The sequence below is a fragment of the Poecilia reticulata genome, chromosome 6, assembly GCF_904066995.2.
Source record: "Poecilia reticulata chromosome 6, P_reticulata-male-v2, whole genome shotgun sequence".
Classification (NCBI taxonomy): Eukaryota; Metazoa; Chordata; class Actinopteri; order Cyprinodontiformes; family Poeciliidae; genus Poecilia; species Poecilia reticulata.
The window spans coordinates 18,993,843-19,007,207 of record NC_088835.1 but is presented as its reverse complement, the minus strand read 5'-3'; the positions used below and the strand labels follow the sequence as shown (position 1 = coordinate 19,007,207).

General features: G+C 39.0%; 1 protein-coding gene across 1 annotated transcript; it reads right to left on the bottom strand.

Annotated features, from left to right (window-relative positions):
• Positions 1–452: 452 nt before the first annotated feature.
• Positions 453–11,475, bottom strand: LOC103466080 (ubiquitin-conjugating enzyme E2 H-like). Its single transcript, XM_008411434.3, has 7 exons — positions 11,018–11,475; positions 6,860–6,936; positions 5,927–6,001; positions 5,735–5,774; positions 5,590–5,642; positions 2,916–3,044; positions 453–2,316 (listed from the first exon to the last, which is right to left on the bottom strand). Exons 1-7 carry the CDS (start codon positions 11,068–11,070, stop codon positions 2,192–2,194), a joined length of 552 nt encoding a protein of 183 aa, XP_008409656.1. The 5' UTR covers positions 11,071–11,475; the 3' UTR covers positions 453–2,191.
• Between the last annotated feature and the right edge of the window lie 1,890 nt (positions 11,476–13,365).

Below are 13,365 nucleotides of genomic sequence, written 5' to 3'. Positions count from 1 at the left end.
TTAGATGCTTTTCCAAAGTGTTTAATTGGTTTTAAACCAAACTCACCTCATGAAGGTACTGAAAAGTAAATCAGAATCCCAGTGGTGCTTCGCAGGTTACACTCATCAATGTTTGTCCTGCAGGGAAATTATTTTTGCTGGTGTTACACCAAAGTCTGACTGTCAGACATAAGTACTGTTGATGTCTGATTGGGTTTATGAAGTCAACATCTGAGTAACTTAATTTAACGTTTCTCTTACTACTCTCCTCTGACAGAAAGCTGTAAGATTAAAAAAGTTTAAAAAAAACTGAGGTAAAAAAAAAAAAACACTTAAGAAAAACATCCAGACACTGCCACCTAGTGGACAAAACAGGGATTACCATAATTTTTCTAACCAACGTGAAGAAAACAGCTTTAAAATAAGTGACAAATTAACTTCTTTCCACATTTAAAAAAAAAGATAGAAACATGTATGTTTTTGTTGTTTATTTCTTTCTTCAAGTTACAAGGGAAGCACATTTATTGATTCTTTTTTTTGCCATTTAAAAATCGGGGGATATCTTGGCTTAAAAGTTCAAAATAAAAACATTTAGACAAATTAAAGGCGTCAAACATGTGTTGCATTAATAAAAAAAAAATATAGAAAAAAAAAAAGAAACACAGCAATGAATCCTGATGGCATCCAAGGAGGCTGGACAGTGGTTCTCCATTTTTTTTCTGTTACTGTTGCATTTGAAGACATCATGTCCTAAGACTAACACCAACATGCAGTCTATTTGGTACAAAGGCTAACCAGAGGAGAGTTTAACGAGATCTGGTTAAATCACCTTCAAACAACACGGAATGGCCCTTTTTTTTTTTTTTTTTTTTACTGGATCTGGTGTTAAGACATTCCTGCTTTCCCGTCTGATCCGCAGTGCATTAAGAGCTCGGCACATTTAACAGCAACACCTTCACCGCTCTGTCGCCCACAGATGCATGAAGCTCAGCTGCACTAAACCAAGACCTTTTAAAGTTTTTCATTTTAGAGTTCGACCTTTTAGGGGAACGTTAGATAATTACATTTTTTGGTCCCGATATTTTTGGAAATAAAAAAAAAAACATGCTGCCGACGGCATGAAACGGTAAAAGTGACCAATCTGAAACAAAGAGCGCTGCGACGGGACACGTCTCCACGAGGGACAGGTGGGGGCAACGTCTCTTTGGAGGTGCTAGTTCGGCTGATGAAGATGATTTAACGCTCCACATCTTTAACAGGAAAAGCATTTGTTTGTCATTACACAAGTATTAAACCATACATCATGATAGGATTCACCACCTGCAAAGAAACTAACTATCCCTACGCATGTCAGACACCTATGACAGTTCAACACAAGCAATAGGCAGAGTTAAGTTCAACAATAATCCCCACTGACCCCTTGACTGTACTTCTGTGTCATGCCACAACACACAAAGATACTCAGAATGGCAAACACTTTCCTAAAACGGAGAGGAGGAGGATGAGGAGGAGGAGGAGGAGGAGAAGGCGGGTGCTAGAAAACAGAGGATATTGATTACGGAGCTCTCTCCCTGATTCCTGCTGAGTATCATCGGAGCAACACAACGCGTCAAAGGATGAGATTCATGCACACGCTGATGCGTTTAGAAAGTGTGTGATGTGTCTGCATCTTTCCGCAGTCCTGGAACGACCGTCTGCAGCCTGTACACCGAAAACATGAGCCCACTGCTGCTGCTGCCTTTCAATCCTGTCGTAGCGGTGATTGTGATGATTGCAGCTCCTCGTAGTGGGGGGGGGGGAACAAGTTCTTATTTTTAAATCTCCTTTTTTTGTTTTTTAGTCATCCAGCTCTGCCTTAAAGAGGAAATGATGGCAAAAGTAAAAAGGTGGTGAAAATGTGTTGATGAGTGCCGTCCTGTGTGGGTTTTATAGTGCAGCGTGAAAATCCTGGGGTTGAGATCAGGTGAAATAAAGCAACACTTCATTCTGATCTCTCCGGATGATGAGGAAGAGCGCAGAGCTGATGGTGATGATTTCCTAAACATGACATTGTCGTTTTTGTTTTTCCATACTGCAAAACCTTGTGTAGCAATAAAAATCCTTGTGTTACTGTAAAAAATCGTCCCGTTTGTTTAAATACGAATATAGTACTGAGTTTCTGCTCTTTAGGAAACGATAGTCCGTTGTGAGGCGAAGGACGGTTCTGCCTTCACTACAACTCCATATCCTGAGCCTCGTCCTCGGAAAAGTCCGACATGGAGCTCTCGGAGGAGGAGTCGCCTCCGCCCTCCTCCTGCTCCTTTAGAGCCTCCTCTGTGGCGTACTTCTGGATGTACTCTGGAAGAGACGAGCAGACAAATGAGTCCAAACCGACGTCCACAGCAGCAGCTTCACGTCTATCAGAAACAGAACGACCTCGTGCGCTTCGGGCGGGAGAACGTTACGCTGCTGTGACTCAAAGAAACTCTGCCTTGCAAAAAACTCTCGTCCAAAACTTTCTGCTACTTTGTTTTGGTCCATCAGGTGTGAAACTTTTCCAAACCAAAGATGTTTAAATAAAACTCATTTAGAGGCACAAATGTTACATCACCTTTTGTGGAAAGGCGTTGTAAAAATATTAGGACATATGTTCACATTTTGAAAGAACTGCCATTTTATTTCTGTTTTTTTAGGTTTTTAAAAACCATAAAAACAAAAACAACAAAAAAGGATTAAGACATTTTCTTCAATGGGATGTTGATGTTTGTGGCAAATAATTTACATACAACAACAAAAAAAAAACTGCTTAAACATAATGTTGACAAAAAATATTACTGATACGTTAATGCAAGATCTATTGCATACAAAAAAACTAAAACAGAACTGCTAAAATCAGATCCATAACTTTTGCTGTATGAAACTACAATTGCAGACATATTCGGGTATTGGTGTCGTACCTTTGATCTTGTGTTTGTAGTCCTCCGGCCGGTGCAGGTACATGGCGGCGGCGTCCCCGTTCAGGGGGTCGATGGGGTTGGGGTAGGCGAGCAGCTGAGGGAGGAAGGACTCGAAGATGTTGGTGAGGTCTGAGAAAAGAGCGGAGAAACATGTGAGAGCGGCATCAACGTCAGGCACCAGGGGTCTCTCAGTTGCAACTAGGTTATTCAGATTTAAAAAAAAATAATTTTTATTAAAAACTTGAAAACACAATCGGCTCCTTTTCTGAGCTCATTTCTGGATGGTTCTCCACAGACTAGACAGAAATCCTCTTTCTTTGACTGGTGTTTAAGGGAAATGTTGCAGGTTAGTTTTAGCGCCGCTGTCTGTTGTGCAGCAGAGCTGAGGAACCGGTTGGAAAGAGCAGACAGGAAGCTAACGGGAGACGCAGGATTTGCTGCATCTTCTTCACAGCAGTCAGAGGCTTCATCACCCGCGGCTAAAAGGAAACCAACCAGAAGGACAAATCTCATGCTGTTGGTGTCATTAGTGGTTGTACTGGACTCTCCAAGCTTACTACAAGATATTACCTTTCAACGATGAAGTTAAGACATAAAACACTGTTTTTTATGTTGTCAGTCAGTGTCCCGTGTTTATGGATATAAAACTCAAACATTTAATCCCTAATATATACTTTATTTATCTTTCAGGGCCAAAGCACTCAGACGTATTGAAACGTTTCAAAGTTTTGAACAGGTTCGGCCGTTACAAATAAACATGTGCGCTACAATAACTGTAAGAAAATTTCACCAATATACGCAAGATCTATGTAACTTTCACTCGATGCAATGTAGAAACACACAGCAGTGCATTCACACACAGCAGCAGCCGGTGTAATTATTAACACAGCTTCTTCTGACTCTGCTGCTGTCCTGTCCTTGGATAACGTCACAAAGCAGCTCTGGTGCCGACTTATTTAAACATCCAAAGATTAATTTCAGCAGACAAAAATCAATCAAACTTTCAAAAGTCACATTTTTTTTGTCTTGTTTGAAGTACCTAATGTCAATGGAACCAGTAAAAACTCTCCAGAAAAAGTCGACAGATTGACTGGAAGGTGTCGCCACATCCCACTCTTCCCTGAATCTATATTGGAGATGCACAGCAGCAAAGTGATATTTCCTCCCTCTGTGGCTCTTCTCGTCTTTGCTTGCCGTGTTATTTTATTTAAAGTTGTTTTTTTTTACACAACAGTTAATTAGTATGACAGATCAGCATTTATGTAAGAACGTGATATAAAAAACAGAGTTTATGTTGTTTATGTGAAACCATCTCAGTGTGTGAATCAAGGAGAAATGGAGATCTGTTAAACATGAACTTAGCTGTCTGCTGTAAACAAAACAAGCTCCATGCACAAATGGAAGATGCAAACATTCAATAGAAAAATCTACAGATTTTGATATTCATAAATAAAAACCTAAAGAATCAAAATACTGCTGCTCTGATCTTATTACGGGAAACAACGAGAACAATGAAACTGATCGGTAGCCGTCGGCCGATTTCTGTGGCTGTTTCTGAACACCACGCTGACCTCATCGAGCTTGTCTTGAGTTTATTTAAACACAGGAGCACAGAAGAGTCCAACCGAATGGAAAACCCGGAGAAAAGTCTTTATGTCTCCACAACAGTCGTCACCCAGTCATGCAGAAACTCCTACGCACAATCTACTTCTCCAGCAGGTTAAACTGTCTAACAGAGCAGCCCGGTGAACTCCCGCCCGTCTGAGTCGAGGTGCAAGTTTATATTCTGTACTTTATTGCAAAGAAATTTAAGAAAATTACTTGTTTAGCTTAAAAGGCTGTAGCATATTTGTAGTTTCCAAGTTAAGCTAACTTAAATAAACAGATGTTTTTACTATGCAACATTCTTGTGGAAACAGCAAAAAAAAAAAACAACAACTTTGCTCTCTTTACATTTATCCTAAAAGTATCTGATCTCCGATCATGATTTTAAAAGACTCGGGAAATTAAGTGCTACCATCAAAACGAACTGTGAAACGTTTAATTAAACACTGATATCTTTGCTTGCTCAGCAGATTTTGTCTGTCTGCTGGCAAGAGTGCGTGTTCACACACACACACACACACACACACACACACACACACACACAAGCGTATCTGACTCGGCGAGCGTCAGCATCGATGAGAGTCTGAAGTTTGTGTTTTCGTCTAGCTTTTGTCAAGCTAGCTTTTGGAAGTTAACAAACTGAACGACACCGACAGTGAACACATACAGTTACTGCATACTGTGATGTCTTGAGGGAACACTGACACTCACTGAGTAACGGTGGGGGAAATGATGGACCGTCCCCCTAGCGGGTTATGAACTGACTCACGGTCAACGCTGGACGTTTTGGACTAAAAACTACAAAGACACCAGACAGCAAAGGGACAAAATGACCTAAACCCAAACATGTCTTCCTCACTTTTTCAAGACTTTCTAATCTATCAGCTCTGAATGCTTGACCTGAATACAAGCAGCAGTTATCACTGCAGTGTAAGCTGATTAAACAGAGACACAGCGTAAAGCTCTACAGCAGAGGTCCAGTTTGAGCGCTCCACTCTGTGGTCGTTTTTATGCCATGACTGTTACTTTAGCTAAGTTTGGATCTTCGGCCGACGCCCCTGTGACCTACCGTAGAGAGCCGTCCACGTCTGGTTGATAACATCTAAACACACGGTTCCTGACCTGAGAAACACACACAGCAGCAGAGTAAGTGATGAAAACGGAAAAGATTGATCAAACATCTGTCACAACAAGTAGAATCTAGCTCAACTTACGCTTCATCGATATTGGGATGAAAGATTTTGTTCATAAAACCTGAAAAAAAAGAAGATTTTATTAAGATTCACACAATCGCTCATTTATTCTCTCATTTTGTGTTTCCATCATATTCCTTTGATTTGATCATGACAAAATAAGAACCGTCTGGCCTACTTGTCGCTAAGACAAGAAGTAAAACTTATCCGTACCTATTGACGGTGATTTGAACGGATATTTATCTGGCAGGTCCACCCGAACCTTCCACACGCCTCCTTCATACGGTGCTAAAAAATTAAATCAAATAAGTGTTCATTTTCAATAATTATGTCTTGAAAAACAATTCACACCCCTTAAACTTTTTCACCTTTTGCTTCATTCAAACCAGAAACACTTAAGTGTGGGATTATGGTATTTCATGCCAACCAACACAAACATTATGAAGCACAAAGAAAACAACTCTAGGCTGAGAGAAAGGAGAGCATTAATTAGTGAAGCAGCCAAGAAGAACATGCCAACTCCAGAGGAGCTGCAGAGGTAAATAATAATAATAATAATAATAATAATAATATCAACTATTAGTCAACCATTGGGGAGGGAAATCTGGTCAGACTAGATGGAGATGGACACTTAAGATTAAGGTGGAGGTTTGACCCAAAACACGCAGCCAGATCTGCAATATAACAGCTTAAAGCAAAAGAATGTTAATGTGTTAGAACGGCCTAGTCGAAGTCCAGAGATTTGTTGGATTGGTCTAACACATAAAAATACATAGGAATTTAAAGTTTTAATGTAACAAAATGGGCTGCACAGTTGGTAGAGCTGATGCCTTGCAGCAAGAAGGTTCTGGGTTCAATTCCCGGCCCCTGTCTTTCTGCATGGAATTTGCATGTTCTCCCTGTGCATGCGTGGGTTTTCTCCGGGTACTCCGGTTTTCTAAAATTAAGTCCATCCATTTTCTTTACACAAGGGTGTAAAGAAAATGGATGGATGTAACAAAATGTGAAAAAGTGGAGTGATTTTTTTTTTTTTACGAGGCACAAATGCTTACATAAAGTCTAAAAATGTCAAAGCTTACTAGGTTTTATGCAAATCTGGTAAAATACTGTGGCATGCTGCTCAAGACAAACAGTAAAGACTCTTACTTCCAGGGGGTCCGTGGAACTTGACCACAAACTCATTCAGTCCACTCAGGATAGTGACCTCGTGTTTACTCTCGATGCTGATTCCTGGTTAAAGAAAAACACGCTTCCGACATCCTACAGTGATCAAGAACCTCAGGAGGAAAGTTAAAACCCCGTCAAACCTGCTTCATAACCGTCTCATAACCTGGCTGGGCAGAGGTCAAACGCTGGGTCAGTACCATCAGCTGCAACAATGAAATCAATAATTCAGAGGCCTCGATCAGATAAACTCTACCGGCAAACACATACCTCAACAACAAAACAATCTCATGGAAGACAAAACTCTTCAGCTGCACAGTAAAAGCAAAAACACAAAGACGCAATAATGAGTCATTTCATTCGACAAAAACGTCAAACTTTCCGGATGGTTAATAGTCACAGGATGTGGTGATAGCAAGAAGCATGAGGGTGAGTCAGCTGTCGAACAACAACACAGCAAGGTGGAGGTATTTAATCTCAACGGCTGCTTGACTCTGAAGTAAGCCTTTCACCTCATTTCATCACTCTGTCAGGAAACTTTCAGTCATTTTTATATTCCAACAGTCGAATCGGATCGGCGCTGGCGTGGCAGCTACAGCCGTTCACCTGCTGGAGAGCAAACGGCTCAAACTTCATATCAGCATAAAAAAACAGAATGACAAAGGTTTAAAGAAAATGGCAGCACACCACAGACAGGAAGACTAAATGTGATCTAAGGCAACGGATCCTTTAAATAAAACCTGATAGAGATGTACAACTCGTACTCTTCGCCCCTGAGGGTTACCCGTAGAAACTCAGGCAGAGCTCTTTCAGTTGGAGATGCACAAGAGGAAACCTGCTGGGTTGAAAGCTCACACTGCTCTTTAAATCCACATGTTAGCTCATACAATGATCTCATGTTTTTCTAGTACTAATTATAATGACACAAGTCTGTTTCATCAGTTATCCCATTTAAAAGAAAGAAAGCAATCAAGCAGGTAAAAGGTTGCAGTTTTAGGTCTGCCTTCTTTTGTGTTTTGGTTTCTGTCAAGTGTGGGAGTGACGATGTCTAAAATCCATCAGATACCGAGAGAAAGATTCCCCTTCAGCTTATATTGCTACATTTTACTAACTTATTTTTATGCATTTCTTTTTTTTTTTTTTACTGAAACTTGCAGTAGGTCAGATTCCTTATTTTCCTAAGCACCTTAAAAAAATGCAGAAATAAACCTGCCTCACCTGCAAGATGGTGTCTGTTTAAAAAAATAAAAAAAGGAACAGTAGTGTTAAACTCTGTGCATGTAATAAAAAATCCTTTATTATCACTTACTTCAAATAAAAATAATCAAAGGAAAAAAGAAGAGGTCTGTCTGGTTGTGCAATTTAAAGCAGATTCTGATTTTTCTTTTCACAGAAACAAGCAGCAGCTTCTTTGAAAGAGGTAGTAGTTTAATCAAATAAAAATATCTAATATATCAAAATCTCAAAACAAAGTGCATCAAAGTACTCAAATTGTTTGAGATCTAATGATTACTTTTATGAATGTGGTGGAAAAAATATGATATTTCAGTCTATAAATACTGTTAAGGAAAATTTAGCAGAATGATCTGTAGCATCTTTGTTGTTGTTGCATCTTTAATTAAGGTATAAAAAATAAAGAAATATCTTTAAGATACCTTTCAAAATACCATCTAAGTTTTGAGTAGTTTGTAGAAAATTCTCTTATATTATACATTTCTAAGCAGTTACAAAATATTCTTAAAGATGGTACAAATCAACTGAAGCTATAGAAAATAGCAGAAAATAACATAGTGGTGATATTATTATTATTAAACATTACAATATTAGCTGAAATAAATCCACATTTTCCTCCTTGTGGGTCCTAACTTTCCCCTCCGCCCCTAAAAGGAATGTATCAGCTTCATTTGAAAATCAATCCATTTTCATTGATAGAGCTATCTGGTCATCATCCAGAGTTTTAAAACAAAAACTTGCTAAGCGCACTCATCCTGCCGAGGGTGTGCAGCCCCGTCCTGTCCCTGCCCTGGACGGATTCTCCCAGCCCCCAGCCCCGCATGATGCGCCCCTACAGCACGCTTGTTGTTCCCCATCAGCTGTGCGCCGAAGGCCCGCCCTCTACCGGGTTCCGGATGGTAACAAGCTGGCCAGTCAGAGAGCAGCATGAAGCTGCAGGACAAAAACAAAACAATTCAGCACACGCTTTCACCAAACCTTTAAAAGAGGAACAAATTAACTTCAGCTGATCACCCAGAATACGTGTCAGAATAAAAAATAAATAAATACTCAACAGCTTATTTACAAAACATGGTTATAAAAGCCACAGGGGTGGGGGGGATACAAATATTCATATATTTATGAAAACGACAGTCGTGCTCATTTTTTAACCATTATTATAAACACTTAAAATAAAACTTTGAAGATTTTGTTTTCCTTCACTTAATTATTTAAGGTAAACACGCCAACGCTCACTTATTTATAATATTAATTTCTGCTTTGTTTTTAATTAAAATCAACCATACGAGTCCAATCACCTTTTTTTTTTTATTATTTTTTAAAAAGACATTTCTAAAGCACTGGTCATGTGTTTTAAGAAGTCAATACAGGCCCTGCAGCTGCGTAAAGATTTGAATCAAAATCGACTCTTCATCGAGTTTGATTGTTCTCTTCTTACGGTAGCACGCTACAGCTAACTGCTGCGACGTAAACGTTCAAAACAAATTACGATTTAACACCCGTGTCTTCCCAAAGAAGTGTCTCTAAAATGTATGAAATCACTCGCTCGTACTTTATAACGTGTTGTCAGTTAGTGAGAACGAAAAGATGTTAGTTAAAATGTTAACTTGACGCTTTAAAGCTGAGGCTAACAATATTAAGAGCTAATACGGATGCTGAAGTTGGCGTACGATTTGAGTCTTCCGATTCGCAACAGAGTAAAGGGCTATTTCACAATTTTTAAGGAGACAACTACTTATGATCTGATTCAAAATCCAAAATATTTAGGATGGTGATATCCTGCCTGAATAATTTTATACAATCTACAGATTCAGTGGAGGTCAGCTTATGATTGATGGACATTTTGTTTTCTGTAAAAATACAAATAAGGGCTTTTTTGCATGGACAGCACCTCCGATGGGTCCTGCTTCAAAACTGCAGTTTTAAAACAAGTCAAACCTTGACTGAATTATTCTAAACTGTCAAAATATTCTTTAAAACATAGTTTATGGACTGTTTTATGACATTAGCCTAACAGTACACTTAAATGTGTTTGAAAACAGACATTCTTAAAACAAGTAAAACCTGTGAGTAGCACATCTACCCTTTAAAACACCGTTTGGGATTTATGAAAGCTCTATTCTGTGAGAAAAAACAAAAGAGGACTGTTTAAACCTTTTCCCATTTCAATATTTTAGTTTGAAACGAGACGGTCTTAAAATGGGTCCAACTTGAAAGAAAAAAACACTTCTACAAGTCAAACTAGGACTGAAATGTTTAACTATACCCATATGTACTGTAAAACATTATCTTGTGATATGTTTTATCACATATCACAAGATATAAATGGGAGAATCCTTTCTCCCATTTATGAAAACACAAATACAGGTAGAAATAAGAGTGTAAAGTCTAGACTTTATATATATATATAATAATATGTTACAAAGGTAGAACAAATTAGTTCAACTTAGACTGATTTAAGTAACTTAGATTTTGAGCCATATCTGATTAAAAGTGAATCCAGGTTTCCTAAAACCAGTGACTGGCTCTTTACTGAGGCTACAAATCGGATACCAACTTCAGGGTTATAAGCTAACAGAGTTAACAGCCATCGTTGTATTGCGACAGTTTCCGTTGCTAATTCACTGTGGAAACAAGCAGAACGACTGTAGCTAACATACCAATAACATATATGCCATTGTTTCAACAAACATTGCTCTAAATTAACAGCTTATTCGCCTTCCGTGGTAGTTAGCTCATGTTAAGACACAGACCCTTGTCAGGAACGTCAAAGTAAAACACTTAAAAACAGAACACATAGCTGCCATCCCGACCAAACAAATGTAAATAATCGCCACCAAACAGCTGACAATTGCCACCAAGAGACGTGTCGGGCTTCGTTTGACCATATTCGGTTGAAAAGGATACAGTTTCACCACATCGGTGTCCATTCGCCTCTTGCCCGGACTTGGAGACGACATTTTTGTGTACCTCAAAGAAGAGATCTAAAAATACTACTGCGGCTCCGAGACTACCTTAACCTTTCAGCTTGACAGCACCTACAAGGCCACCGGACTGTTATCAGCAGCCTGCCCGCAGCGTCCATAAACAGGATCCTAGCTGCAACATCGCCTACTTTTTTCTTTTTCCTCCTCCCTGGCCAGCTCTACCTAGTTATGTCCTGTCCTGAAGACTCTCTGCCAGCGACATCAACCTCCAGCGGCCAAACCGACCAGAGGAGGGGCTCAAGCACAGAAATACACCCAGCGAGCGGACACACACTTTCGGCGAACTGCTGATCAACTACAGAAACAACGCTGGTGGCTTCTCTGCAGAGACCGGAAGCGATATTTAGGATTAAAAGTGGCTTTTCTTAATTTTTTTATTAAAAGGTGGCTCAAGCCGAGGCTCCAACACAAAGTGCGTGCTGTTCTAGTACACCTAGATCTGCGCTCAAGCTGCCTCATTGGGAGCTGTGAATAAGCACATTAGACACAAGTTGTGTCACGTGAACGACATGAATCATAAACATGATTAGATATTGAATAATTCTGGTGTTTACAGGTGGATCTTAATAAATTAGAAGATAATTGAAAAGTTAATTTAGTTAAAAAGACTTTCAAGAACCCATTTCTGATTATTTGAATAATTATGGCTCAAAGTCAATAAAAATACCAATGGGAGTTATTTTAAATACAGAAATGTTTTGGTACAGTCTCTACAATCATAGGAAAGACTGCTGACTCTGTAGAAGTACAAGCTGTTACCAACACCAACCACCATGGCAGTAAGCCACAAAGGTCAGTGCTAATAAAGCTGGCTGGTTCTCTGTTCAAACTTAATGGAAAGTTCAGTAGAAGAAAAAACTGACTGGAAAAGAAGGCGTAATAGCAAATCCCAGAGTCTGGAAAAAGAGCATAATATCCCATAATCCTGGTTGGTTGAGGCACACAGCCACACGTCACCATACCAGGAGATTTAAGAGCACTTCAAGCATCTTTCTGCTGAGAAGCTTTGTGAAGAGGTTGATTTCATTTTCCAGCAGCTCTTGTCGACTTTAGACATTGTCAAAAGTACAAAGGCCTGCTATAATGACCTAATCAGCGTGTTTGGTTAGTCTGTAAACTTACCTGACACAAAATCTATAGAACATTTGTGAAATTTGTGAGTGACAGCTGTCCAGAAAAGACTCACCCTTCATTAGCTGGGCAATACATTATTCTGTGTCAAATTAGTTATCTTTGGAAATATACTTCAGAAACATCACCATGTGTGGAGGTGATCAGTTTATCATCTAAACTCTTTCTTGCATGTATAAAATCAGCTAATCATTTTTTTTTTTTTTGCATGCTTACAAAAAAGTATACAAAATAAAATCTTTGGTTTGTTTTTTACCTGTAATTAGAATTTGTAAGTTTGTTGTATTTAATAGAATCTCAAAGTTCATCACAATAAAGAATGCAAACAACGAGGATGAACAGTGTGAGCAGTATAACACGTTTAATTTGATCCAGATATTACTTGAAATCATTTATTTGTAAAAAAAAAAAAAAAAAAAGGGATAAATAAAAATGGTACATAAAGCGTAGCAATGTTTAGGAGTGACAGTCAGAGTTGATATACTTTTGCATTAATGAACATCTCTGACAAAATGTTAAAACACAGATAGAAAGGAGATTTTAAAAACATGCATTTGCACACTTAAGCTGCCTCATTGTGAGCTGAAATGTCCTCACTGAAAAAAAAACGACTGAACCCTCATTTAGTGATTTATTTGCAACTTGGATCTGGACATGATAACATCTTCAAATGACAGGCAGGAGAGAACATAAGCCAAAGGCATCAGAAGTCAAGTGATGTGTTCAAGCAGTGTCCCACAGCATGTGACTGTCAGTCTAAGCAGTCAGTGAAGGTTAGAAAACACAGAGAAGGCTTTTTACATGAGCTGAAAAGCACCAGCACTTTGCAGAGTTTGTTAGGAGTTTTAGTTTGAGTTTGCAAGACACGGGATGGACATGTGTGCCACATGCAGAGCGCACTAATGCCAGAGTGAGATACAGGCAAATCAAAACAAGCAATTTTTTTGAAATCAAGAGAAAACATTGAAACAGGCTTGAAAAATAACTTCATATGGTCATGTTATGTATTGGTTTAAATAATTATTATTGATTAAAGATCATTTCAATCTGCACTGGCCGCAAAGGTACGGGTTTGTCCAGAGTAGCATTGACACAGGAACGGCGTTGTCAGAACTGGTCAATGTTTGAAGAAGAGGC